General features: G+C 33.5%; 1 protein-coding gene across 2 annotated transcripts; it reads left to right on the top strand.

Annotated features, from left to right (window-relative positions):
• Positions 1–3118: 3118 nt before the first annotated feature.
• LOC102805270 (protrudin-like) lies at positions 3119–23115 on the top strand. Of its 2 annotated transcripts, XM_085504486.1 has the most exons (10): positions 3119–3540; positions 4989–5059; positions 9699–9999; positions 10906–11113; positions 13060–13152; positions 14285–14458; positions 16113–16194; positions 17092–17173; positions 21642–21688; positions 22223–22361. In XM_085504486.1, exons 1-9 carry the CDS (start codon positions 3314–3316, stop codon positions 21682–21684), a joined length of 1281 nt encoding a protein of 426 aa, XP_085360612.1. In that variant the 5' UTR covers positions 3119–3313; the 3' UTR covers positions 21685–21688; positions 22223–22361. The 2 variants fall into 2 exon arrangements, with proteins under 2 accessions (XP_085360612.1, XP_085360611.1); XM_085504485.1 differs by lacking the exon at positions 21642–21688 and having other exon boundaries at positions 22223–23115.
• The last annotated feature ends 3529 nt before the right edge of the window (positions 23116–26644 follow it).

The raw sequence follows: 26644 nt of genomic DNA, 5'->3' as shown, positions 1-26644 counted from the left end.
GAATTGGGACGAATTGACTGTGAATCTAAAATATAGTCTAATAACATCACTTAATTACGAATACGAAAGAATAAAACTGAATAAACAACAAGTAATATTAATGAATGAGGAAACACACATGTGGGTGAGCATCCACGATAAAAATAGATTGTTGCTTTTTCATTCCTACTTTGAATGTTTTTATGGATCGTTCCGCCAGGCTATTCGTACCTGGATGATATGGAGCTGATGTCAAGTTCTTGATTACAATGACTCAATCCTCATTCAGATACTAGAACTATGTAGCTTATGATGTTAAAGGTGGCATGGGATAAGCATGCGTTCATTTTGGGTATGCATCAGTTACTAGTGAGAACATGTGATCAAGAAATGGACCCGTGTAATCAACATGTATTCTTTCCCACGGTTTACTAGGTCAGTCCCAGGGGTGCATCAGTGTTGGTGGTCGTAATTTTGCAATTACTTTGCAAGAATTATATTTGTGTACTGTACTTTCAATTTCGTCATCCATGTGTGCAAATATTTTCACGGGCACCATACCTGGATGTGACTCATGTAACACGTTCAACACTTGATTTCTACTTTGAGGATGGACAATCAATCTGCTTCCCCCATAATATCACTCCATCCTGGACGTTCAGTTCCAATTGTATCGCTAAGTATGAGAACAATCGATGTTTCTATTCTTAGAGATAAACAGCCCATCGGGTCGGCGTGCCCCTATTTTTTATCTGGCTTGTATGGGAATGTGTAATCATATGCAGACAGTTTGAGTGAACATCTTTGAATTCTCGAAAATACCATCACAGGTACATCTTTACTTTCACTGTGGTGGTTTATGGTTATAGGTTATTTCAAAGTGTCCAAACCATCTTTTTCTATTTAAGAGTAGTTCTTTTCTTCAGGTGATAATGTTCTAGAAGCAAACATTATCGCATTCTATAATCCACCAGGCATCCTGTGCTATACATCTGCTCCAATTATATAAGACGAAGGATCAAATGCTAATAATAAGGCTTTCTTAGCATCATAGTGTATAAGTATTTTCGAAGAGCTCAGCAATTTCTTCGAAATCTCAAAAGATTCATTCTGTTCCTGCCCCCAATGTCAATTTCTGTGTTTTAACCAATAGCCCATGCAGAGGTCTAATGATAATGCGAGCACGAGAGGGATTTGCTGTCAGTTGGTAAGCCCATGTGGCTAATACGTTCGGCAGATTTGGTAAGATTTGCCTATAGTAACTCAAAAGTTCGAGATACGATCCCAGCGCAGTAAGATTCCGTGGATGTGGCACTTGAATTATTGCTTCTACTTTGCTTCTGGGTGGATGCAATCATTCTGCATCCATACGATACCCTAGATATTCCATCTGCTTGATATAAATTCTTACTTCTGTCTTGCCTCCACTTAACAACGCGTATATATTCATGGAATGGGTAAGTATCAAGCTTTGTTACACTAGTTATAGTTGCTTTGTAGTCACCGCATATTCCATTGCATATGGTACAAGACGTGGTTTGTACCATTTCGGTTGTGCTGGTGGGTTGACACGCATTTTCACTGTTACATTCTTCACAGTGTCCAATTCATTTTCAAATACCTCAGTTTATCGATGTCCTAACGGTTCATGGGGTGATGTAATTTCAACATGATACATTTCAGCCCAATTAATTTACATATTGAAATAAGACACAATTACCATATCAACATCAACAGTTCCGATAACTACGCCGGTATATATGCGTAATGTAGAGGTAGATTTCTTAAGAGTAGTATTTTTGACCAACCCTTTTTATACACGTTATTGCTTAAAAATACAGATGCCTCAGTGTTCATTTGCATTTTCAAAGTATTTTCCTTTATTTCACAATCGGCCACTATATAATGTGTTTTACCATTTACTGTCTTTGACATTATTGACAACTCCTTTGAAACGACAGTTATCGGGTAAATGAACTTGCTTATTCAACAAAATCAAGGTATCCTATTATCTTGAGACTTCTTTGTGTATTTTTCATCATGAATCTTATTTATTTCCTCTTCCATTACTGTGCATTGTACACGCTGTATTTCTGTAGCATATTTAGCAGATTGTTTTGCAGAGTGCAAATTGTTTGTCATTGTTATAGATCAACTACATTATGCAAACCTCTACAACATCAAATACATAGAATTGTTGATAGAAAAAAGTTGTGATTGCTGTGGAACTCATCGGTATTATTATTAATATTAACAGCTTGATAAATACCAATGCCAGTAAAATAATCATCGGTTATGGTGTTATGACGGGGAAATCAGAATTAACCCAAATCAGATAATGTTAACATGAAAAGTGACTATAAGTAAAGTTATTACATTTATGGTTGGTATTATAACATTTATATTTGTTGCAAAGGAGGCCACTTTTTGATATGTGTTACCATATTTGTACTGTATGCATTGAAGTCCTGACTACAACCAAACAATGTGGTTTTGGGAAAGGTTCTCTTATTCTCGTACGAGTAGTCCAACGGTTGAAATGTACAGGTATGCGCCGCTGTTTTGAACCACATTTCAACAACCGAGCAAATACTTTGGGGTCTTTTTTGGCGAAAAACCAATTTTTTAACCAAAAAGATCCTCAACATCGCTCTTTTTGGATTCATTTTTCAACAAGCTGCGGAACACCTCAACAAACTCAATAAGGCCAACATGCACACATCCACCCCATGTCGATGATAATGCTCGTAACATGTTCTTATTTCACCCTAGGCAACACTTTTTCATTTATGCACAGAAAGATTTTTTTAAATTCATTCAAAATTCGCGGAATCCGTTCAACTGTATAAAACATGGCTCATTGAACTGTTCTATGAAATGGAAGTTTGTAATTTGTATTTTGGTGTAGAGAAGCTTCTGTACTATTAGTTAATATTTTAGTTCCGTAGCCTTTCACAAGTAGCTTTTTGTCTGAAATATGTGAATCAATAATAACATTAGTCCCAGTCATTATATCGCTTGCCAATAGACAGAAGGTAAAGTTTTGAATACACTTGCTTTGTTGTTGTTCTATTATAACAATCTAGGTCACACTTATTTGACCTTTAGATAAGGTCGTCAACTTTTTCCTACCCACAAGTCATCATTCAAAATGGCCGTCTGGGGATTTTGATGTTCATCGTCTGTCTGATCTGTCATGTTTTGTTTTAATTTCGTCTTACAACGGATGGCATAGTTCTGAATACACATACACGTATCATCGTCTGAGCTGCATTGTAGTTACCAGAACGTATCTCCGACACTTATGATAGTTCGAATTCTACATTAATGAAGAATGGCAGGTGAACCATCGGTGACTTCCAATCCCTGCGATAATGGATTACAGTCATCGACGTGGACCGACAGTCACTCTGTTCATTACGATAATTCGGAAGCGGTGGAAAGTTCGAGGACGACCAACGAGAGGTGTGATGTTGGTATTGTGATTAATAATGTCAAACGACTAGAAATACTATCAGAGCCGGTGGTGCAGACTTTGAAAACCATTTCCTACGTTATAAGGTATTTCAATAACAAATAATTAATACTTCACCATGTTTAATATTTTCCAAGTGTGTATACTTAAACTCCAGCACGATCAGTTTTAACCAATTTTACATCCTAGAACCATCGTCTTATTTACAACAAAACTGGCAACAGTATAAAATAAACATAAATATTTATAAACTAAACAATATCATTAAAGCACAATGCTTTCAGAGAAACCATACGTTACATTATTACCGAACGTTTCAGTTAAATCCTATGGAGGCAACTGGATTGACTATATCAATCAGTGCGGTGTTCAACAATGTGTTGCAAATCAAATCTGATTCTGGTCGATGCACGTGTGCTCATCCATGGTCATTGGAGCGGTTTTCAAATTTATAAATGTTTATAAACAGAACCGAAAAAATGGTTTTATGTTAGCACATTTTTCTTTCACATTGTTTTTTGTGCAATCAACTGTATTCATGTCTACACCTGGCATCAACACAGATTGGTACCAAAAAAAACTGTTATTTCATGGACTAATTTGCGCACCCAATTCAATTTAATAGTAATAACAATATTAAATGTATTCTATTCGCTGTGTTCAAGAATGATTTAAATTTGTATGTCAGGTTAAAAAAAAACATGTTGCAAATTGTGATATCCCAATATATCTCTGATGATCGCTATGACGATTTCAACAAAACATGAATGACATATACATAACTAACTACAAGAATGGAGTGCTTTAAAACAATGCATATAGATCAGAGTAATTCCTCAGTCAACATAGATAGCATTAAAAGGCATCACTCTGACAGCTTGAATGACTTCAACACCATGTTGTTGAAAGTTTATCACTACCATATATGTCAGGAGTAACCTGATGTGTGAATTTATGTCTTTGATTGGATGCTTGACTCAGTACTAGCATGTCAGATCGATAAAACTTTCAGTTACATAATTTAAATTATTCAACAACGTACTTGCACTATACAAAAGTATATGCATGCGTGAAATTCTCGCTAAGGCCAGGAAAAAAAAAATCTGTTTCTCGCTTCATGGAAATTTTAAAATGAGGCGGCAAGGCGTTTTTTTTTTTTTTTTTTGAACACTGAGCTGAAATGGGGGAAATTTGAGACAAGTGCTTTAGAAGGAAAAAAATGTTTGAGGCACATAATTCAAAATGATGCGCGCGGAAACGAGAAACAGAGATATATTTTTTCTCAGTCTAAGCCTGCTGATGCCATTTTGTTTTCTATTAATTCACACTCTTGAAAAAGCAAAAATTTTTCTGGTGTTTATTTGTTTTTGCTGAATCAAAATTTTGTCCAAATCACTAATTATAAGTATCACTATGGTAGTATAACTATCCCTGGGAGAAGCTCTGTAAGAATTGTAGCAATTGACATTTGTTGCCATGTAATACACAGATATCTAGTTCAGTATATTGTCAATTTTTTTATCTTTCATAATAGTTGGGAGTTTCCAACATTGACTTTGGGCTGCTGGATGATCAGTGTAACATTATGTTTCACAACAACAAAAGGTAAGTTTTTATTACGAGTATGACAGTTTATTGTTTCTTTTTCACGTCAGTGAGTAAAACTGGGTTGAATACAGAAACTGAAAACTCACTATATGCAACACTAGTGCCTAGGTACGCTGCTATTATTAATATCTGATTTAAACAAATTTCTCACACTATGGGATGTCATAAGCAGTCTCATAAAATACTCTTTGTTCATTGGTTACTTCAATTTCTGCACACTGAGAATTCTCCCACATCATTTGATCTCTGGAAGAATGACAGTGTTACGTTGTCAGCATTTTCAAACAATCGTATCATGAGCTGGTGGCAATTACACATCACTATCACCACACCTAGGCATTAGCAGAGTTTTTTAGTGAGTGCAGTGTTACATGGATTCTAGGTAGCTGTTGCCAGAACAACCATTTGTTATTTATCAGTATCCAAGATTTAAGAGTGTGTCAAAAGAAAAATAAAGAGATCAAAAAATTGTGACGTTTGATGTGTAGGTTGTATTTTTCGACTGAAAGTTGACGGACATAGAGATTTTAGTTGTGTAGCAATTTTCATTCCTTTTAATAAATCTGATATTGTACTGTCACTCATGAAATATCCTCTATACATACATATCCATTACCGGGTAACATGTTTCTAGAACAATTAACTTCCTAGACTGACATAACAATATTTAACACATACTAACAATATATATCAATGACAGCTTATGTATTTTGAGTATTTAACACATTTGGCAACATGAAGGTTATAATTATTCTTAAGGTAGCAGTATAGTTTTTTGGGCACTTTTCACTTTATTTTTTGAAAATCACAAAAATAGCTTTCTAAGGCATGCTACATACATTGGTGTATTTATTTTATTGAAAAAAAATTGTCTTGCACAAGTAAACTGTTTTTGACTCCCGGGTGCAAAGCACAAAAGGGAGTCTTTGCAGTTACCTTGTCTGTATGTCTGTATGTATGTATGTCACTTTTTTTGTTCCACCGTTATCTCAAGAACCACTCATCAAATTTTGGTGAAACTTGGTACATAGATGCTCTGGGATAATACGCAGAGTTGATTAGGTTTTGGTGAAAATCTATGAATATTAATTACCTAATTTGCATGATAATTAGCTGATTTTTAGCTGTTCCAAGACTGTTCCACTGATATCTGAAGAACCACTCATTGGATTTTGATGAAATTTGGCACATTGATGCTCTGAACTAGTGCGCAGATTTCATTAGTTTCGGGTAAAAATCTATGAATATTTATTACCTAATTTGAATGATAATTAACTGATTTCAAGCTGTTCCATGACTGTTCCACTGATATTTGAAGAACCACTCATTGGATTTTGATGAAACTTGGCACATGGATGCTCTGAACCAATACGCAGATTTGATTAGTTTTGGGTAAAAATCTATGAATATTTATTACCTAATTTGAATGATAATTAACTGATTTTAAGCTGTTCTATGACTGTTCCACTGATTTTTGAAGAACCACTCATTGGATTTCAATGAAACTTGGCACATGGATGCTCTGAACTAATGCGCAGATTTGATTAGTTTTGGGTAAAAATCTGTTAATATTATTAATTACCTAATTTACATAATGATTAATAATTTTCGGCTTTTCCACTGATATCTCAAGTACTAATCATAACATTTCAATAAAACTTGGTTCATAAATGTCATATGATACTGCAGAGACCTGATAGTTTTTAGGGTAATATCAGTACATATTAATTACCTAATTTGCATAATTAATTAATTTTCAGCTTTTGATATTTCGAGTAGTAATGATCACGTTTCAATGAAACTTGGAACATAGTTACTTGAGGACTGTGCAGAGACCTAATTAGTTTTTAGGTAAATATTTGTGCATAATAATCACCTTATTAGCATAATTAGTTAATTTTCAGCTTTTCACCTGATATCTCAAGTACTAATCATCACATTTCAATGAGACCTGTGACATAGATATTCTAGGACCTATGCAGAGACCTGATTAATTTTGGGATAAATAATTGTGTCAATTAATTCTATGGCTGTTGCACTGATGTCTAAAAACCACTCATTGGATTTCAATGAAACTTTTAAAGAGTACCCATCTCATTTCAATGAACCTAAGACTATACACCATATTAGTTTTTGGTAAATATTTATGCTTCTTAATCACCTAATTAACATTAATTAATACTGATATCTCAAGTATTGATCATCACATTTGAGTAAAACTTGGTATATAAATGCTCTAGGACAATAGACAGCCTGATTAATTTTGGGTTAAAATCTGTTCATATTAATTCTCTAATTAGCATAATAAATAATATTTTTGACTCCCGTGTGCGAAGCACAAAAGGGAGTCTTTGCAGTTACCCTGTCTGTATGTCTGTCTGTCTGTATGTATGTATGTATGTATGTCACTTTTTTTGTTCCACCGTTATCTCAAGAACCACTAATCAAATTTTGGTGAAACTTGGTACATAGATGCTCTGGGATAATGTGCAGAGTTGATTAGGTTTTGGTAAAAATCTATGAATATTAATTACCCAATTTGCATGATAATTAGCTGATTTTTAGCTGTTCCATGACTGTTCCACTGATATATGAAGAACCACTCATTGGATTTTGATGAAACTTGGCACATGGATGCTCTGAACTAATGCGCAGATTTGATTTGTTTTTGGTAAAAATCTATGAATATTAAATACCTAATTTGCATGATAATTAACTGATTTTAAGCTGTTCCATGACTGTTCCACTGATATTTGAAGAACCACTCATTGGATTTTGATGAAACTTGGCACATGGATGCTCTGATCTAATGCGCAGATTTCATTAGTTTTGGGTAAAAATCTGTTTATATTAATTACCTAATTTGCATAATGATTAATCAATTTTCGGCTTTTCCACTGATATCTCAAGTATTAATCATAACATTTCAATAAAACTTGGTACATAGATGTCATATGAGACTGCACAGATAGTTTTTAGGGTAATATCAGTACATATTAATTAATTACCTAATTTGCATAATTAATTAATTTTCAGCTATTGATATTTCAAGTAGTAATGAACACATTTCAATGAAACATGGTACATAGTTACTTGAGGACTGTGCAGAGACCTAATTAGTTTTTGGAGAAATATTTGTGCATATTAGCATAATTAGTTAATTTTCAGCCCTTCACCTGATATCTCAAGTACTAATCATCACATTTCAATGAGACTTGCGACATAGATCTTCTAGGACTATGCAGAGACTTGATTAATTTTAGGATAAATTATTGTGCATATTAACTACTAATTTGCTTAATTAGTTAATTTGTCCTAAGAACCACTCATTGAATTTTAATGAAACTTTTAAAGAGTGCTCATCACATTTCAATGAACCTACATGTGTAGGACTATACACCATATTAGTTTTGGTAAATATTTATGCTTCTTAATCACCTAATTAACATAATTAATTAATTAATTAATTAATACTGATATCTCAAGTATTGATCATCACATTTGAATAAAACTTGGTACATAAATGCTCTAGGGCAATAGACAGCCTGATTAATTTTGGGTTAAAATCTGTTCATATTAATTCTCTTAATTAGCACAATAATTAATAATTTTTTGGTTCTAATCACATTTCAATGAAACGTGGTACATAGATATTACATTACGCAGATCTTATTACTTTTACATTGCGCAGACCTTATTAGTTTTACACTTAAATGTGTTCATATTAGTTACCTTATTTGCATAATTAGTTTTCTGCATTTCCATCAATATCTCAAGTTCAAGTAATTTTTAATTAATTTTTAATGTGTCTCCAATACTCTCAGCACACGGGAGTTCTTTCTAAGCTTTCTTTGATTTTGGTTCTAATCACATTTCAATGAAACTTGGTACATTGTGCATCCCTTATTAGTTTTACACTTAAATCTGTTCATATTAATTACCTTATTTGCATAATTAGTTTTCAGCTATTCCACCAATATCTCAAGTATAAGTAATTTTGAATTAATTTTTAATGTGTCTCCAATACTCTAAGCACACGGGAGTTCTTTCTAAGCTTTCTTTGATTTTTCTTGTGTGCAAACAAATACCCAAGTTTTTGTTTACCCAGTGTACTTACAATGTTTTATGGTAAATACCGGTAAGTGCGTATTTGTTAATGATAATTAAGCAGAGGTATCAAAAGTAACCAACAATCATGATGTGTTGCTCCACTTACTCCACTAAATTGCATGAAATTATTTCCTAGCACTTGGAATATCAGTGATGGGTTTTAAATAAAAATTTGCCGAATCTGCTTCTTTAGCTGTTACTCAATTCCGGGGTAATTAGTATTCATTTTAGTTTTGTTGTTTTGGGGAGAAGAGGAGGGATATCCAACAATCATTCGTAACAAAAGCCCTATATTCAGTGGCAATTTATGAGTAGTAAGAAGCACCTGTTGTCATCTTCATCTTTCCCTGCTAAAGTATTTTATTGTAATTGTATTGTCAGTGCTTTGAGTAGGGTAAATTAAGAAATGCATTACAGAATAATTTACCAATTACTTATTCATTGCAATAGACAAAATCACATGACACCCATGCACCATTCACAATTACCGGTAGCACTTATCATGCTACATTATTTCCATTGACAGTACAACTACTTTGGGCTATTCTGGTCATACTTTTAGTCCTAGCTGGTCTAGGGTTTATGGTCAAGAAGGCTAAAGAAAAGAGCAAAAGAAACCACCGAATTCTTAAATCCCCGTCTGCAGTTAACTTACTGCTGACTACTCCACAAGATGTGCAATACCAGGAAGACTGGCAATCTAAAGAAGTCATGTCTCAGTATAGAGAGTTCATATTAGATTTGCAACCAGCAATAGTTTATACCTGCCATAAGTTACAAACAGTATACAAGATTTTATTCTGGAGTAATATTTATCTATCATTATTGTGAGTATGTTGTTTTCTTTATTTGTTCACTCATTACAGGACCTCAACTTGAATACTGTAGAATACTTTTATTTCGCTTGGATATTTATTTTCGCTGAAGAGATGCTTCAGTGAAAATAAATTCCAGCGAATATAGTTATTTTCCTATATTTCACATTAAACTGGTGAAAATAAATTCCAAACAAAGCACTCAAAAAGCCTTTTCAGTTCCAGCTAATATAAAGTATTCTACAGTAGTAATGTTCACATAGACGTTGGGATAATGAGTTTGCATTGAAATTATCTCTTGCTCATTGTTTTGCGCAGTCCCCTCATCAGGAGTCAAGAATGGAAAGAAATCATGCCAAAAAGCTAATACATTCTAGCTAGAGTGACTTAGTTTTCTAATATATTGAAATAATTTGTACATGTAACCATTCTCTTCAAACCTTGCACGTACTTAACCACTATTCCGATACGTGTGCATGTGTGATGATTTTTGTGATAAGGTCAAAGATGCCTTGCTGAGAACTCAAATACACCAAATATTCCATATGTTGAGGTTGCAGGGCTCGTTAGGCCAGAAAAAAAAAATAAAAAATTCTCTGTTTCTCGTTTCATGGAAATTTTAAAATGAGGCGATGAGGCGATTTTTTTTTTTTTCCGAATACTGAGCTAAAATGGGGGAAATTTAAGACAAGTGCGAGTACAAAAGCATTTTGGAATGCTTTAGAAGAAAAAAAACTTTTGAGGCGCATAGTTCAAAATGATGCGCGCGGAAACGAGATACAGAGATATTGTTTTTCTCAGCCTTAGTGCTTAAATATTTTGAAGGATGGAAGGTTAAAATAATGACAATTTACAACTTAATTTATTTAAAATTTCAATAAAATCTCACAAATTAATTTATTTTTTATTTTTCATCAGATTTTACCTTGGAACCATGCTTGCTGTACTTAATCTGTATCTTTTTCCCACATTCTGGACTGCGGCTGCAGCGGTTAACATAGTGTTCTTTGCAAATGGACAGTTCATCAATATTTTTAAATCACTTCTTAAAAGAATCAGTAACAGATTCCAAACAAGGAAGTTGTCAGAGCAGTGCAAAAAAAGAGATATGAATTCAAAAGTAGAGGTAAAGATGTTTATAATAATTTGTTTTCTTAAAGACTGGTCGTTTAATATCTACATGATCTTATCTGACTTCCATGAATGATGGTGTCTCATTGAGCCTTAGCTCTGATATATGTGTTTGGCGAGGTTGAGATTCATTGAACATCATATGTTGATTTCACACGCTATGCAGATAAGGGACGACGTCAAAAGATCGATGTCGGATAAAAAACTTATTTCCTTTAGTTTGGGGGTGGGGGCTTTTGACCTCAAAAAGTTTCCATCCTACAAAAACGATTTTATTTTTTAATGAAGTCAAAAAAATCTTGGAGTATTTGTAGTTCGTTTTTTTTCTATCCAATCATGGACAGAAATAACCAAAAAAGGAAAAAACAACAACAGAAAAATGGTTTGTTTCGAGTGTAAATCCGTGCGTCAAATGAGGTGCATTTGTAAAATCTGTTTACACCCGACAACCAACTGCTATGCAATACTACTGTCCGATTATCATTTTGTATTTAATGGTGAATGTAGTCTGACGCCATGACAAATATTTATCAATTAAGTTTCAGTGGGGGGTAGGGGGGTTCCGACATCGATCTTTTGACATCATCCCTAATCTGTCCTCTTTTGAGATTAAATTGAAATGCAACTTGAAATATAACATGCATAGTCTTAACACATCATTTTTTCCCGGTGAAGGCAATTCAGCAGGCGACATCTTAATATAATATAGTCATCTGATTGGCTGAAGCAAGATTTGGCATTGTTTGTCACCTGAAATTGAATAAAACTTAGGTATCTAACTGAATCCAATATGAGCATTAGTTCCACTGTCATTCTGTAGAAATATGCATGTAATATATAATCCGACAATATTTTCTTTTGGGTTGACATATTACTGCCAGAGTAGTATCAATCTTATCTTGCAGCTCAAATTGATACAAAACTCCGGTGTTAATCGCTTGTGTCTGCTGACATCAACCTAAGAAAAAATACATGTGTCTTCTGATCTGCGCTCTATGCTTCCTATCATATCAATCAAACACATGATGCTGTCATTGACATGTCTGGCCTGAAGTCTGTTTTACAACAATTACTATGTACAGCAACAAGCATAGCAGTTTTTATTGGTTTATGTTGTCAACAATGTATCATAAGTTTTACAACTTAGTTGTACTGTACTAAAATTGTTTTTCATGTACATTTCCCACCTATGCATTATTTCTATGGAGTGTGTATCAAACCCCGGAATTTGAGTATGAAATATAGAAAAGCACACTTTATTGTGGATTAATTTAAAATTTTTAAATATATTAGAATGCCAGTTTACAATGTCAAATTCATTTGTTAGCCATTTTATATCACAATAGACTGCAAAGTGGCGTATTACGTCTTTAGAATTGTAATGATGCAATGTGTGAAGTGATTGTCATAACCCACAACTCAGTACCCCTTGCATTACAAACTCAATCAGAGGAAAATAGGATTGATTATTTGCACTTTGCAACGTGATATAAAAAGCTGTTTTGTGGCAAATATATCATATTGAGGTTATAACAGTACATCTCATGGGAAATTAGCATACTGGGGCAAATAATCACCTTACCTTCTAGAAAATCCGCTACCAAATACAGTCTCTTGTCATTCATATCCTTTAAATAGACATTTAATCTGTAATCTTTCCAGTGTGAAAATTCCCAGACTTCCTTATGACAACATTGCTTGACACAGGAATGGAGTACAAAATATAATAGTGTTATTATTTAGTAGACCCTCCCTTCATGTTTTACAGAACATAGATATTTGTTATCTACCGTACATATTGATATGTACATAAGAAAAACATATTTACTGGTCTATATTCTGAACCAATTTTTAAGTGTTTAATTATTTATGCATACATTTAAAAAAAAAAAATAAGAATAGGTCTTTATAACAAAACAAGTTTTATTTGTTTTATAATAGATGCCACGGTTACAAGTGAATGAGATAATGACTATTGATTCAAATACTGATAAACTAGTGTCAGATATGACATCAACTGGTGCTGCAAGTGATGTAAGTAAACAATTCTACTGGTAACATTTCTTTATTTTCGTCACAGCATATGATCATGTTCGTCAATGCTATGATTGAGTGAATGCAGATACAAAAGTGAATGTATTATAAACTGTGAAATTTGACATTCATAAACACCTTTTCACTGTGATTACTTGTTTTTGCACATTTGGAGGCAACACTCATTTTTGGGAGGTCATACCGATGTCAGTCAACTCTCCATCTGTACATTGTATGTCTGTGCATGCCAAATCTTGTTTCATCAACATTCCAATGTTACGTACATATCGGTACTACTATTTTAAAATTAATTTGCACCTATTGATTACCTAATTTGCATATATTTAGTAAGTAGCTTCAGCATGTTTTGTCTTAGACCTTAGAAAAGTGGTAAGCTCAAATAAGTAAAACTTATATATGCATACTGTTTGTATAGTAACATGACTGATAATTGTTTGGAATTAATCTGTGTAGTTTAATTAGATAATGTGCATAACAATCAACCTGTCTCAATATGTTCTATGTGTTTCTTTGAAGCTGTTTGTCCAAATGCATTGCAACTTTGTACTGGATTTTGTTTGTTCAGATGAATATATGCTTGCTATGAGTTTATGCATATTGATTAGCTAATTTGCATCAACTGCAGTTTGTTAAATGTCATAAACAAAATGTCATTAATAGTAGTTTGTTCAAATTTGTATAAGTATTTTTAGCAACAATTTAATCAAATGTATTGAAACATGGTATATCACACAGCAACGTGAATAGAGTTAGCTGAGGCTTAAATTGTTGTGCAGTAAACATCTAGGAATATTGAATTTACTTCATACAAAAGTTCTTCCTAGCATTTATTATGGGGATCATACTGTGCTTTGGTTTATTTGTCAGTGTGTTAAGGATCCCAGTGAATTTTGTAATTTTTCCAGGTTCATAGAATTCATGATTATATGTCTCTCTCAAAATGAAAGCGGTTTACAATATTTATATAAATATAAGTAGGAAATAGTCAAAATTGTTTGCACTGAAGTGTTATAGTCACCCTACCATGTCATCTTCGATATGGCTGGTTAATATCTGAAAAATTTGCAGTCCAACCAGTATTCTCTATTAATATTTGTTTCTATTTCCGCAGCCGGAAGGAGATGGTTCTGATGTAGAACAAGCTAAAGAAACAGAATCCATAAAAATGAGTGGAAAGACGAGCATGGTTGACAAGTTTCGTGAATTACGCCAGCGACATAAAAAGTTAAATAGTGGAAGTTGTACTTCTTGTTCTGTGACATTTACAACATTACTTAAAAGACGAGTAAGTAGTGTTATCATGCATAATATATAAAAGATATCTCATCAGAGAATAATTTCTAAATTCCAGTGATCATAAACATGCTTTGTACTCTTTGTTTTATCGCAGTCAAATTCTCAGAAAAATGACGGGAAACTCAGACATTGGTACAAAATAAACATTTTTGGGTGGTGCTATTCGTTCCCCCCCCCCCCGAGTCTTTGATTTCTTCCATATTCACAGGAAAGGTACACTCCAATTTGTTTACCGATATGTGGTGTTTAACTGTACCCTATTTCTAATTCGTTTAAACCCTCTATTTGTTCATATTATAAACTTTCTTCTTTTAAGGTAGCGGGACTATTATTTGCATACTTGTTTTCATCCTCTAATTGTGACTAAATGACTACAAATAGACCCAGGAAAGTATATATTTTTAGAATCGCCAGACTTCAAGCTTTTCACAAGTGTATTTTGCATGCCCGTATCTGCATTCTACGACGCGTTACTCAACCAAAGGTGAAAAATTACTTTTTCGGTAAAAAAAATAATTACGCATTTATGCTGGCGATAAGAAGTATTTTTTTCACTTTTCCTAGTTGTTCAATAGTCTGGTAAATTGAATGTGTCTGGTCAGTTTTATTCAAGCAACGCGTTCTAAAAAATAGTGTGTTGAATTTCAATTACTGTTTTAGTCGCATTGCCCCCAACTCAAACCACAACTCGTTGGTAAATAATCGATGAAATAGTTTGTCTGGACACATTCAAGTTCCTCTCACTGTCACCTTAAAGCTGTGAAAATTTGGTGTTAATCCGCCGACAATAAGTATACATTATTTTTTGTTAAAGACCTTGTATTTTGAAAAACATAAACTCTTAGAAAATGTCCATGAAGGAACAGCAAAGATTTTCAAGCTTGTTTATCGCACAATCAATTTGTTTTCCCATCAAGGTCTGTTTTACCATGTGTAGGGACATCCAAATGTGTAAGGCTATTGGAAACCAAAAAAATAAAGGAATGGGATAGCTATAATTGGATAAATTCGGCAGATGAAAACACCAAATCAATGATTTTTTTTCAGTGGCTGTGTGACCTTGTGTCTGACACATTCATATGCAAATGACTAATCTGTGAAACAAATAGGGGCGGAGAAAAACCACTCAAATGTTTGGAAAGACTAATTGTGTGTCAGATAGCTACTGATAACACATCATAACATTGCTTTGTCTTGAGTTTATCTTTGAAACTTATAGGCACACAGATTAAACCTGTGTTGTTGATTTTGGAAAACACTACTGAGGCTGCCTTGCTTCCTTTCAGAAAATCTACATTTTAACCAACTTACATGACATTCTATGTTATGTTGACTTTATCACATGAAAGTTTATAGTGCATTTCATCAATTAATAAATAAATGTGAAAATCATAATTTTCAACACAAATAATAGTCTCGCTACCTTAAACCCTGGTTACTTTGTTTAAATGGTGGACATTGTAATCTTGTGATGGAAATTGAGATGGGGGTAATAACTTAGTGCTACAGCTATAGTACAAGCAGATGTCTTTGGTGATGTCCATCCTTTTTTCTGTCATCCCATGGCCATATGCTTCAAGCTTGTACAGTGACAAGTTTCAAATCTTTGAAATTGTCTGTTTCTTTGTCCATTAATTTCACAGAGATACTGTCGTAACTGTGGCAATCATTTCTGTTCCAAATGTTGTAATCGAAAAGTACCAAGGTCTACATTAGGAGCAACAGGTGAGTTTTGTTCATTTATAATAATCTGAGGTAATATGAGCCAATCTGAGGTTATCGTGATAATAGCAGGAAGTACTGTAAATTAGTTTGATCTTGTAAGAGACAATTTTCTTAAATTTCACAGTGAAAATCATGATATTTTGTAACAGTGAAAACCACTCTAGGTTCCAATGACACGGAGTGTCAGTGACTGTCACAAAAATTTGTTGTCATGAATGCCTTAAAATCCTTAAATAGTGATGATTCCCAGCAGCAAAAAGTGTTTACAGTATACACAAGGCAGTAAAGATTACCTATTGACAATGCATACATGGCAGTATCTATCTATCTATCTCTACCCAGTTGATTTGTTTATGAAGCCAAGAATGATGCAAGGAGGTGAAAATCAATTGATGTTTTATCTATGAACTTTGTTTTGAAACAAACACACACATACCAAGGCCTCTCCCCAATCTAGGAAATATGCATTATTATGATGAGGTTTATGACAATTCTGTGAAGTAGCTGAGGTCAATGCATTCCAGTACCACCTGAGTGCAAACTTTGCGGTATTCTTGTGATAAAATTATACATCTTTTTCCTTTTTTTTTTTAATGAGGAAAAATGTTTTGCAATGTGCAAAACATTCGTGTTCAGTGATGGGATTTTGTTTTTCCATCACACGCTTCAGCATCTGATGTAAACAATAAAAGATACTACATGAAGTCTATGTTAATGGCATTTTTTATGTTTCTGACAAAAAAAAACTAAAAAAAGCTGCTCAAGTTTTTTTATTAAAACACAGTCATGAACACCGTGAGAAATGCTCTTACTTACACATTTTAGTTTGACAAACTTTGGTGTATCTAATTGTCTTGGTAGTGAATTACCATAAATATCTTTCTACTTTTTCTTCAGCGCCGGCTGCTCATACTGAGAAAGAGTTGGTTTGTAATAGCTGTTACCAAGTACTTGTTGGTGAAGAAGCCAGTGCTCTGAGGTGACTGCAATCTTTTCCCTACACAGTATACATTTCTTCAAACTACATAATTGCCAAAATAAAAAGAGTAGTTGTACATTTGTTTATGGTTTTGTGAGCTCATAGTTGGTAGAAAACTGTATTTAATTCCTATCATGATTGGTGTTGTGACCAGGTGTCTGATTGGTAGATATGTGCTGAATCTGTTAATGGTAATGGACATTTAGCACAATATCTGATTAGCTCATTGGTTTAAAGAACGTAACAAGTTCAATTGGCAAATAATATTGCATCTGCATTTCTGATTGGTATTGACTAGTACATAGTACAATATCTTACTGGCTCATTGGTTTTGAGAATGTGACAAGTAGTTGGCAATTGGCAAATATTTTGAAACTGTTTGGGCATTTCTGATTGGTAACACATTCATATAACTGAATATCTCATTGACTGTTGCCTGCTTTATAAATTTAGACCAGAATTCTCTAACATTCCATACACAAAGTATCTAGTAATAATTTTAACGGGTAGAAAACAGTTTAGAATCTTAAAAATTGTTTTGTCATCATCAGTTTATGCTCATTCTTGCCAGCTGCAATTCACCTAAGAGATGGTACTATCTCTGAATTTGAAAACTAATTTAATCTTCTTGGTTGCAATCAAATACATATGTACTTAAATGAAGAATCAACATAGACCTCTGATGATATGATTATCATGTTATATGAATTGATTATTTGAGCTATTGAGTTTGGTATACCGTAAAATCTGTATTAGAAGCCGCATCCCTAATAGAAGTCACACCCATTCTTTTTGAATAATTTAGAATAAAAAATTCATCATTTCTCATATGTGTACATGCTCTAATAGAAGCCGCATCCCCTCTGTTGCATTGTACCATTTTAATAGAAGCCGCGGCTTCTAATACAGATTTTACAGTACTCATTCTTATAGAGTAGTATGCACATTGACAATATAGGAGGAAAGTCATGCAGAAATATTTGGGAAAGATTCCTTCAAGAGATGTCTTCTGTACTTACACTATGTTTTGATATTTATTTGGAGATGTGGTATATCTATTGTGTGTGTTCTTGATTAACATTAACATCATTATAATACTGTTTTGTAGCAGTTAGTTTCTCACATCGTCCAATCAGAGTAGAATATTTGAATGTGTTAATTTTACTCACTTATTGGTGCTATGTGAAGCTTTATGCATTATTTTTCTGTAGATATGTCCATCAATACAGGTTGTACTTTTTTCTGCCTCCCTCTGATTTGTATGTCATAAAATTTACCTGATACGCCTATATTAGTAATGGTTCAGTCTATGTAGACATAACTGCCCATTAGTAAATCTAAACTTACTTCAATGCAGCCACATAGTAATAATAGTCTAGTACATCAAGTTCAATTATTTTCCGTAGATGTATTATCCTAACTATTACCTAATCTCCCCATACTGAAAATGGTCTAGTCCATCAAGACAAGTACTGGTAACATAATATAGTTGTATTAGAATGAAGAGGGTGTAATCCATTCTCACTATTATAGTGAATTGGGAAAATTACCTCTTGACTCTTTTATTAAGAAACAAATGATAAAATATGCCAATCGTATTGCAAATTCCACAAATACTCTACTTCAAGAAGCATACTATGTCAATAAAATTATTAAAAGTAAATGGTTTAAAAAACTTGATCTGATATTAAAAAATATTAACCATTCTTATCTTTTAAATGAAACAAATATTATCTCATTATCAAAATTAAAAACAATTGATGAGAAATTAAAAGAAGAGTTTACAACTGAGTGGAAAAATGAAATAAATAATGACAATAGGAAAAAATCAAATTCTAAAAATAAACTAAGAACCTACAAACTTTTTAAAACCAAAATAGAACAAGAAAACTACTTAACAATTATGAAAAACAGTGAACTTCGCAAATCCTTAACAAAATTTAGACTTGGCAACCACTGTCTGAAAATTGAAACAGGCCGGCATACAGGATTGGATTTTAAAGACAGAGTCTGCAATATGTGCGACAATGACCATGTTGAAGATGAACAACATTTTGTCACAAATTGTCCTCATTACAACGAAATAAGATTAAAACTTTACATTGTAGCTAATAAATGTATACCAAATTTTGACAAATTTAGTAATGAAAATAAATTCATATCATTACTAAGTGACGAGAAAATGTCTATTCCTTTAGCGCAATATTTAAAAAACTGTTTTAATACAAGACAGCAGCACCTACATAAACTAAGTCAGTAACACATTCCTTGTATACAAATTTTTATCATTTTTTCCTTTTTGTTCCCTTACTTTTTATGTGGTTATTTTTCTTTTACTAATATCTGATTTGTAACCCTTTTCATCCCCTCCGGGGGATGTTGTGTGTTAATAAATAAATAAATAAAATAAATAAAATTACCTAATCTCCCCATACTGAAAATGGTCTAGTCCATCAAGACAAGTAACCTAGTATACCGGTACCTGTATTAGAATTAAGATGGTGTAATCCATTGTAACTATTACCTAATCTCCTCATACTGAAAATGTTCTAGTCCATCAAGACAAGTAACTTAGTATACTGGTAGCTGTATTAGAATTAAGATGGTGTAATCCATTCTAACCGATACCTAATCTCCCCATACTGAAAATAGTCTAGTCCATCAAAACAAGTAACCTCATATACATGTAGCTGTATTAGAATTAATATGGTGTGATCCATCCTAACTATTACCTAATCTCCCCATACTAATAATGGTGTAGATCATTGGACGATTTCGCTGGATGAGTGGAGCAAATATTTTTTTTTTCATTAAAAATTGCACCAATGTTTTAAAAATATCGTCCAGATTAGAGCCAGTTTAGTACATGTATAGCTGTATTGGAACTATGTACCTTCAGAAAATACATTTGTACTAGTAATAGTTTAGTCTATGCATCACATGTTCTGTTGACTGTTCCATACCCATTAGCTCATGTACTGCTTGTCTATGTAATAGTTTAGTCTATGCATCACATGTTCTCTTGACTGTTCCATACCCATTAGCTCATGTACTGCTTGTCTATGTAATAGTTTAGTCTATGCATCACATGTTCTGTTGACTGTTCCATACCCATTAGCTCATGTACTGCTTGTCTATGTAATAGTTTAGTCTATGCATCACATGTTCTGTTGACTGTTCCATACCCATTAGCTCATGTACTGCTTGTCTATGTAATAGTTTAGTCTATGCATCACATGTTCTGTTGACTGTTTCATACCCATTAGCTCATGTACTGCTTGTCTATGTTGAAATTTCTTATTTATAATATAATAATGATTTAATTTTTTCTTGATCATGATGTGTAAATATTAAGAACATTATAAAGTTTTTTTACAAGTTATATAATTATTACACAGCCGCAATTTTTAGGAGTGATGAACCGTACTGTGTGCAATTTATTCTAATGGCAAAATAATTTGTATGTATCACACGATTTTATGAGTACAGTTTTTTTTATTTAATGAATAGTATTGTCATCACAGAATGAGAAATAAATAATATTTAAATGGATATATATATATGAAATTGTCTGACATTGTTGTCACTTGTTATTACTGTATATGTATTTACACCTAATTAGCTACTTAAGACATTGGAATAATCTTCAACTTTTTGTCACCATAATTTTTCCGTTTTTTTCTATAATTGTTTTGATAATTTTGGGTCAAATTTCCTAATGTGCTTAACAGGGCTTGATCAAAATTTTAGAAAAAAATATTAGAAAAAATTCTGTAGGTTTTACTTTGTGATAAAAGTTGACCTTGGCTTTCAAAATACAATGCAGGGATTGTAATTCAAACTGGTGTCTCTGTTTGCTAAGTTCAAAGTTCATGTACAGTGCAGCAAGACAGACATACAAATGGCTAGCTAGCTAGCTGTCTGTCTTGTGTATGTATGTATGTATGTATGTACTGTTTTATGTCACTGGCCACAATTGTATATTGATTTGTGTGTAATTTTCTCTCGATGGCTATCAAATGTGTTCAGTTCAACCAATGCATTTTCCAGATGATTAGTTTATGAAAAATAGAAGAACCCAAGAAAAAATATGTCAACAAATTTGTACTTACAATTGCATTTGTGGTATTGCAGTATATTCTCATTTACACAGAATGAAGACAATCACAATTGCTTTTATATTCCTATGTTTATAACCAATATATGTGCTGTGTACTTAATGATAAATGCTACTAACACATTTCTAACATTTGTGAGCAGTTGCAGTTCAATATTTACCTGTTTTGATCGTTAGGGGAGGGTGCTCTGCCAATATACGAGTTTAGATTCCAAAAGTGAACAAAATTGCCTCAACCATGAAGGGTGATAGTACGGGGGAAATCTGCCAGAAGAATGCTTGATATTTATTGATATACCTCAGTAATCCCTAATAATCCATCAAAACTAACTCTGCTTTATCCTAATGTAGACACAGAAACCCTAGAAAACCTCGTAGAATGTCATCATGTTAATACGGTAATGTAGACCTCCCTTCCCAATTAATGGTGATGGGTATATTGACTGTGTTGCTTTGAATACACAGTAACATCATTATTAAACGTAAGTCCCGGGTGGTAAATTGCTTGTGTAGCCCCACGGTGGTTGGTGATTTTGGCTGCAATGTGCTCCTGCTATTAACTTACTTGCTCTCAGCTGCTGTTCCTGGTGATCCTGGTAATCTCTTCTCGGTGGACAACTTGCATGTAGGTATCAACTTCTTATTACCGGATCATAATGCCAGTAGTGTACCAGGCCACTACCTGTATGCTTCAGAATATTAAAGTAATTTAATACAAATGTTTTTCGATTGCCATCATATATAACATGAATCAAAGTCGAGGTGCACTGTCATGCGACTGTTTTACAAAAAACCATCCTGGCATGTTTTTATGCTGACTCATTAGCTTTATGTAACTTTAATCATTTAACAACATTATCGATGATTTTCCTTCTTATCATACTAATCATGCTTCTTTCTTTTTCCCTTTGCTTCTGCCAACTATTTTGCAGAGATGACTCTCTTGGTGATGTTGTGGCAGATTACTGGGACTCTTTTGTTACGTATCTTGATAGCTTCCCTCCTCTTCTCTCCAAACCTGATGATGTGGTAACCACAGCAACGGATACAAAGACTCAAGTGGATGAAAACACCAATATACTTGATAAATACTTGAATGTCTAATACATCACTTACAAGTGCTTAATATTCTAAATATATTTAAATATACATAGTATAATAGTACAATGCAAAACATTAACTCAGTTTGCATGACCAGAAAATATAGTGTTCCTTTAAACAAAGAACTAGTATTTATTTAAATTATAATTTATTGAACAAACTTATAAAACAAAATAAAATATTAGCTGCATCTAACAAAGTGCAATTGAATCTTACCACTATAGTTTATGCTTCATAAGTCCTATCGGCCGAGGTCTGACACAGACTTATGTTTTGGGTTTCTGTGTGTGTGTGTGTGTCTGACACATTTTGTTCGAACTTGGAACAAAGGCAAGTCATAATATACTTTGATTGGTTTTCATAAATGTTTCATAAGGTACACTTTTAGCTTGGGAAACTCAAATATACATAATTTTAAATCATTTTTTTTTAACTCGTACATGTACTAAATTCTGATAATAAACAAGAAAATTAATCTTTGAATTAGCCTTTATATGCATGGCTTGTCAAGAACATACATGGGGGAGTGAGAGGAGGGGTGATCAAGATTGGGAGAAACCAGGGGGAAACTTCTACGGAATTCACCATATGTTAAATAATTTTTATCATCTGTAGTATGGTTGCAGACATTTTTGATGTGGAATGGTAATCAGTTTTATCAGTTTACTATGAGGCAAATGAGCAGTATGTATATAACACCTACAATAAATCCTATTATAACACATCACTCGTTTATACTGTACTGTAATTGTTCAAAACAGGATCACGTGTTATCGGCTAAATTACCATAGTAGCGCCAGGAAATTACTAGTTCCCTAGGGAGACGAGTACATCAACTAGTGCCCAGGGATGACGTCACTTGTCGCCTGATCGTGTGATTTCTATTATGCCGCCTGCTAGTGATAATTTAGTTACTCAATGTTTTGATAAATGGCAAGGGTACACAAATATGCCCCAGGCATGAAGTTGGATTGTCATCGTTATGCAGACTTTTGTGAACACCAATGGTGCCAAACAAAGGCTGAAGGGTAGGACTTTGAAGTGATATAATTCTTGTGCAGATGCATTTTGATGTGTAAGCATTCTTCATATCAAGCACTGCTATGAACAGTGTGTAACCATCTCAATGATCACACCCATGTCTATTAAGACTGCAACATGCTCCAGGAATTACCCAAGTTTTTGCCAAATTTCTTTGTTAGAGGTGGAGAAGTAATAATTTAAAAATACTTGGTTTATCATTATTCGGTGACTGACATCCTCCACTCAACTGGTTCTGTGAAATATGGCGGGTACTGAATAAAAATTGACATATTGCATATCGGCTCTGAAAGATTGCAGAAGCTGAAACATGCTTGCATGCGGTGGTAACTTGTGCAAGAACCAACTTAAACATAACATTCTTTGGTACATGCTGATGTTGCAAATGGATGGATATCCCTCCCCCAGTTGGACACAAGACAGTTTAAATGATTAACTCGTACTGGTGTCTAAGTTATGGCATTTGGTTTACCAGACGTGCCTCCCTAACCACGCTCGTCTTCAACCTTGAACAATACATCTCGTTTTTTGCCATTAAAGAGGCTCCTTGGTAGCATAGTGAGAACTGCTTATTCGGGTTGCAATGTGATCCGCCAGTGCAGTCTTGACAATCACAACATTTAATCATGGAGAAGCTTATGTGAAAGAGACAATGGGTAGTATGACATGCTGTTGCTGAATAATTTTGGCAAAATAGAGTCAGACTCGCAATAGTTGTATAGGAGTTTTGGTCACTCGAAGGGTAGCGTTCACAATGACAGGGTTACATAGTCATGGAAAAAAGACAGCAAGGTCATCTTAAGTGTCAAATGGCTAGTAAGCATTTTATTTTTATCCTAGTTTTGTGGAATGAACTTTTCTATTTTCAAGGAACCTGAAGACTTAGTAACTGATTCTTCAATATACATGTACTTTATTTTTATCATTTTTATTCAGCAAACAGATTTAGTGTATTTCACTAAATTTAAAAAATACAATTTTAGTTGTGTGAACTTCAATTTCCCCCAAAACAGTCTTTGAGCTGATATCACTACTCACAGGAAAAATTTGATTACCTTTAGGCAACAAGATTCTAACGAGTGGCATCAGATGAAACATTAGCATTCGCCTATGGGAATTGCATTAGTGGTCTTCGGCCAAATGCTTAGTTCTTGTAGTTTTGATAAACCATGGCATTAACAAGACAAATAGTACAAATACAAGGTGCAGTGTTGAGACATCTGTGCAACATCCAACATCTGGATGGAGACAGTTTATTATCATTGTTTTGACTTTCAACTGCATCACTCTTGCAAAACAGTTTACAAATTGTATGATAGGTAACAATACAATGAATGGGTCTATTTAAAGACACTGTGGCTTTCCAAGTTGAAATCATACACATTCATTTCATGGACACTACATACAACAGGCCACACACTTTATACCACAACACAGAAAACCATCTGCATTCTTGAGAAAAAGAAAAACTAATAATTGTAACACAGCTGATGGTAGGCATCCCCCTCGCAGGTTAAATTGGCAAGCTATACAATGAACTATTTCAAAATAATTTAGTTGCACAATATCTGGCAGAGGTAGATACATATGAATATTTGTACAAAAATTGCTTTTCTAACTAAGAAGTCAGTTGTCATACCGAGCATTAACTTTTAACAAATAATAGCAGTGGAAGGGAAACTAGTGATTTGAATAGACAATGCTATGAGAAAATTGATGTGGTTATACCACCCACATACCCAGCATGTTCAAAATACAAACTGAAGTAAAACCCTAAATATTGAACCTGGTAAATCTTGTCCCGGAAATGAAGATACTTTGTATATGAAGTCAACAATCCTGAATCAATGCCCAATTCTGATCTTATCTATCATTGATGTGTATTCTTACAATTATTTGCCATGTAATAATTTCATGTGCCTAGGACGAGACAAGTTGCGGAAGATTTACCTTGACAAATGATTTATACTACGAGTACAAAATATACAAGTAAAAAAAGAGACTTGTATAAGTGCATTTTTACATGCTTTCAATACTGGTAAGTAGTAGAAATGAGCTGAATTCTATGATACAACATTCAGATATTTTGCATTACTTTGCATTTAATAGCTGGTATTGGACTTCAATTATGTGAATATACATACTACACATCTTGGTAACTGAACTAACCATTAATGCTCTAAGCATAGTGTGCTAAATTCTCAATTCACTTGTTAGAAGCCAGTGTGATTGGCAAGTGTAAAGGGCTGTGCACATTTTTAGAATAAAATATTCATTCATCACATTGTTCTAAACATGTAAATCCAGACAAAAAAGAAAAACTAATAGTGCTGCTACTTGAGAACTATAAAAGCAATACTGATAGAAAAAAAACAGCACCTTTGGAATATATCCCATCTCTACTTTGGGTAAAGTACAGAAAAATTAATTGGTTTTAAGCAACCATATACATAAATGACAACTAGCAAATATTGCGGGTTCAGAAGCGCTCGGTATTCAATAAATATCACTCTCTGGTGACACAAAAAATATTTTATAGGTTTCATATTAAAAAAATCCTTGTTTGTCAACTGACATAAAAGTTCTTGGAAATTCCATATACACAGTCTTGGTACTTGTAATAAAAGTCATTTTTACTGCAATGAACATGTTACCTCGAGAATACCTCTTCACAAAGTTGTATGCCGAATCAGAAGACTCAAACTTTACGTCAACTGGCAAGTATTGGTGGGGATACTAAGAATTGGCTACCATGCAATGTATTTGAAAGTCTTATAAAAATGAATAAATTTGATCTAAGCATTAGAAAATGTTTAGATCAGGGCAGTGTAGTGTAGTAGGATTTTTTTTTTACTTTCTAATGCACTGATTGTTACTACTAATTTGTTAAATAAAATCTTAAGTTTACTAATCTATTCGAAATGGCCACCACAGAAATGTTGAATTTTTACCCAGAATTCACCATTGAGGTACATGCATTTATATAATTATCAGGTTTGAGATTTGTTGCATCTTGTATGTATGAACTAATAGTTTAGAATTCATTGCAAAGCTATCTGTTGCTAGGAAGGACTTTAATGTTACATAATATGGTAAGAATTTTTCATTTGCTCATGCAACTTCTTAAACCAAATACAGAAAAAATTTGCAACAAGACAGATTTTGTTACTACAACATTTCAGTTAGCTATGCAAATCATTTGAGATTTTGGA

Source organism: Saccoglossus kowalevskii, chromosome 10 (assembly GCF_978046115.1).
Source record: "Saccoglossus kowalevskii chromosome 10, keSacKowa6.1, whole genome shotgun sequence".
NCBI classification, from domain to species: Eukaryota; Metazoa; Hemichordata; class Enteropneusta; family Harrimaniidae; genus Saccoglossus; species Saccoglossus kowalevskii.
This window is presented reverse-complemented; position numbering and strand designations above follow the sequence as displayed.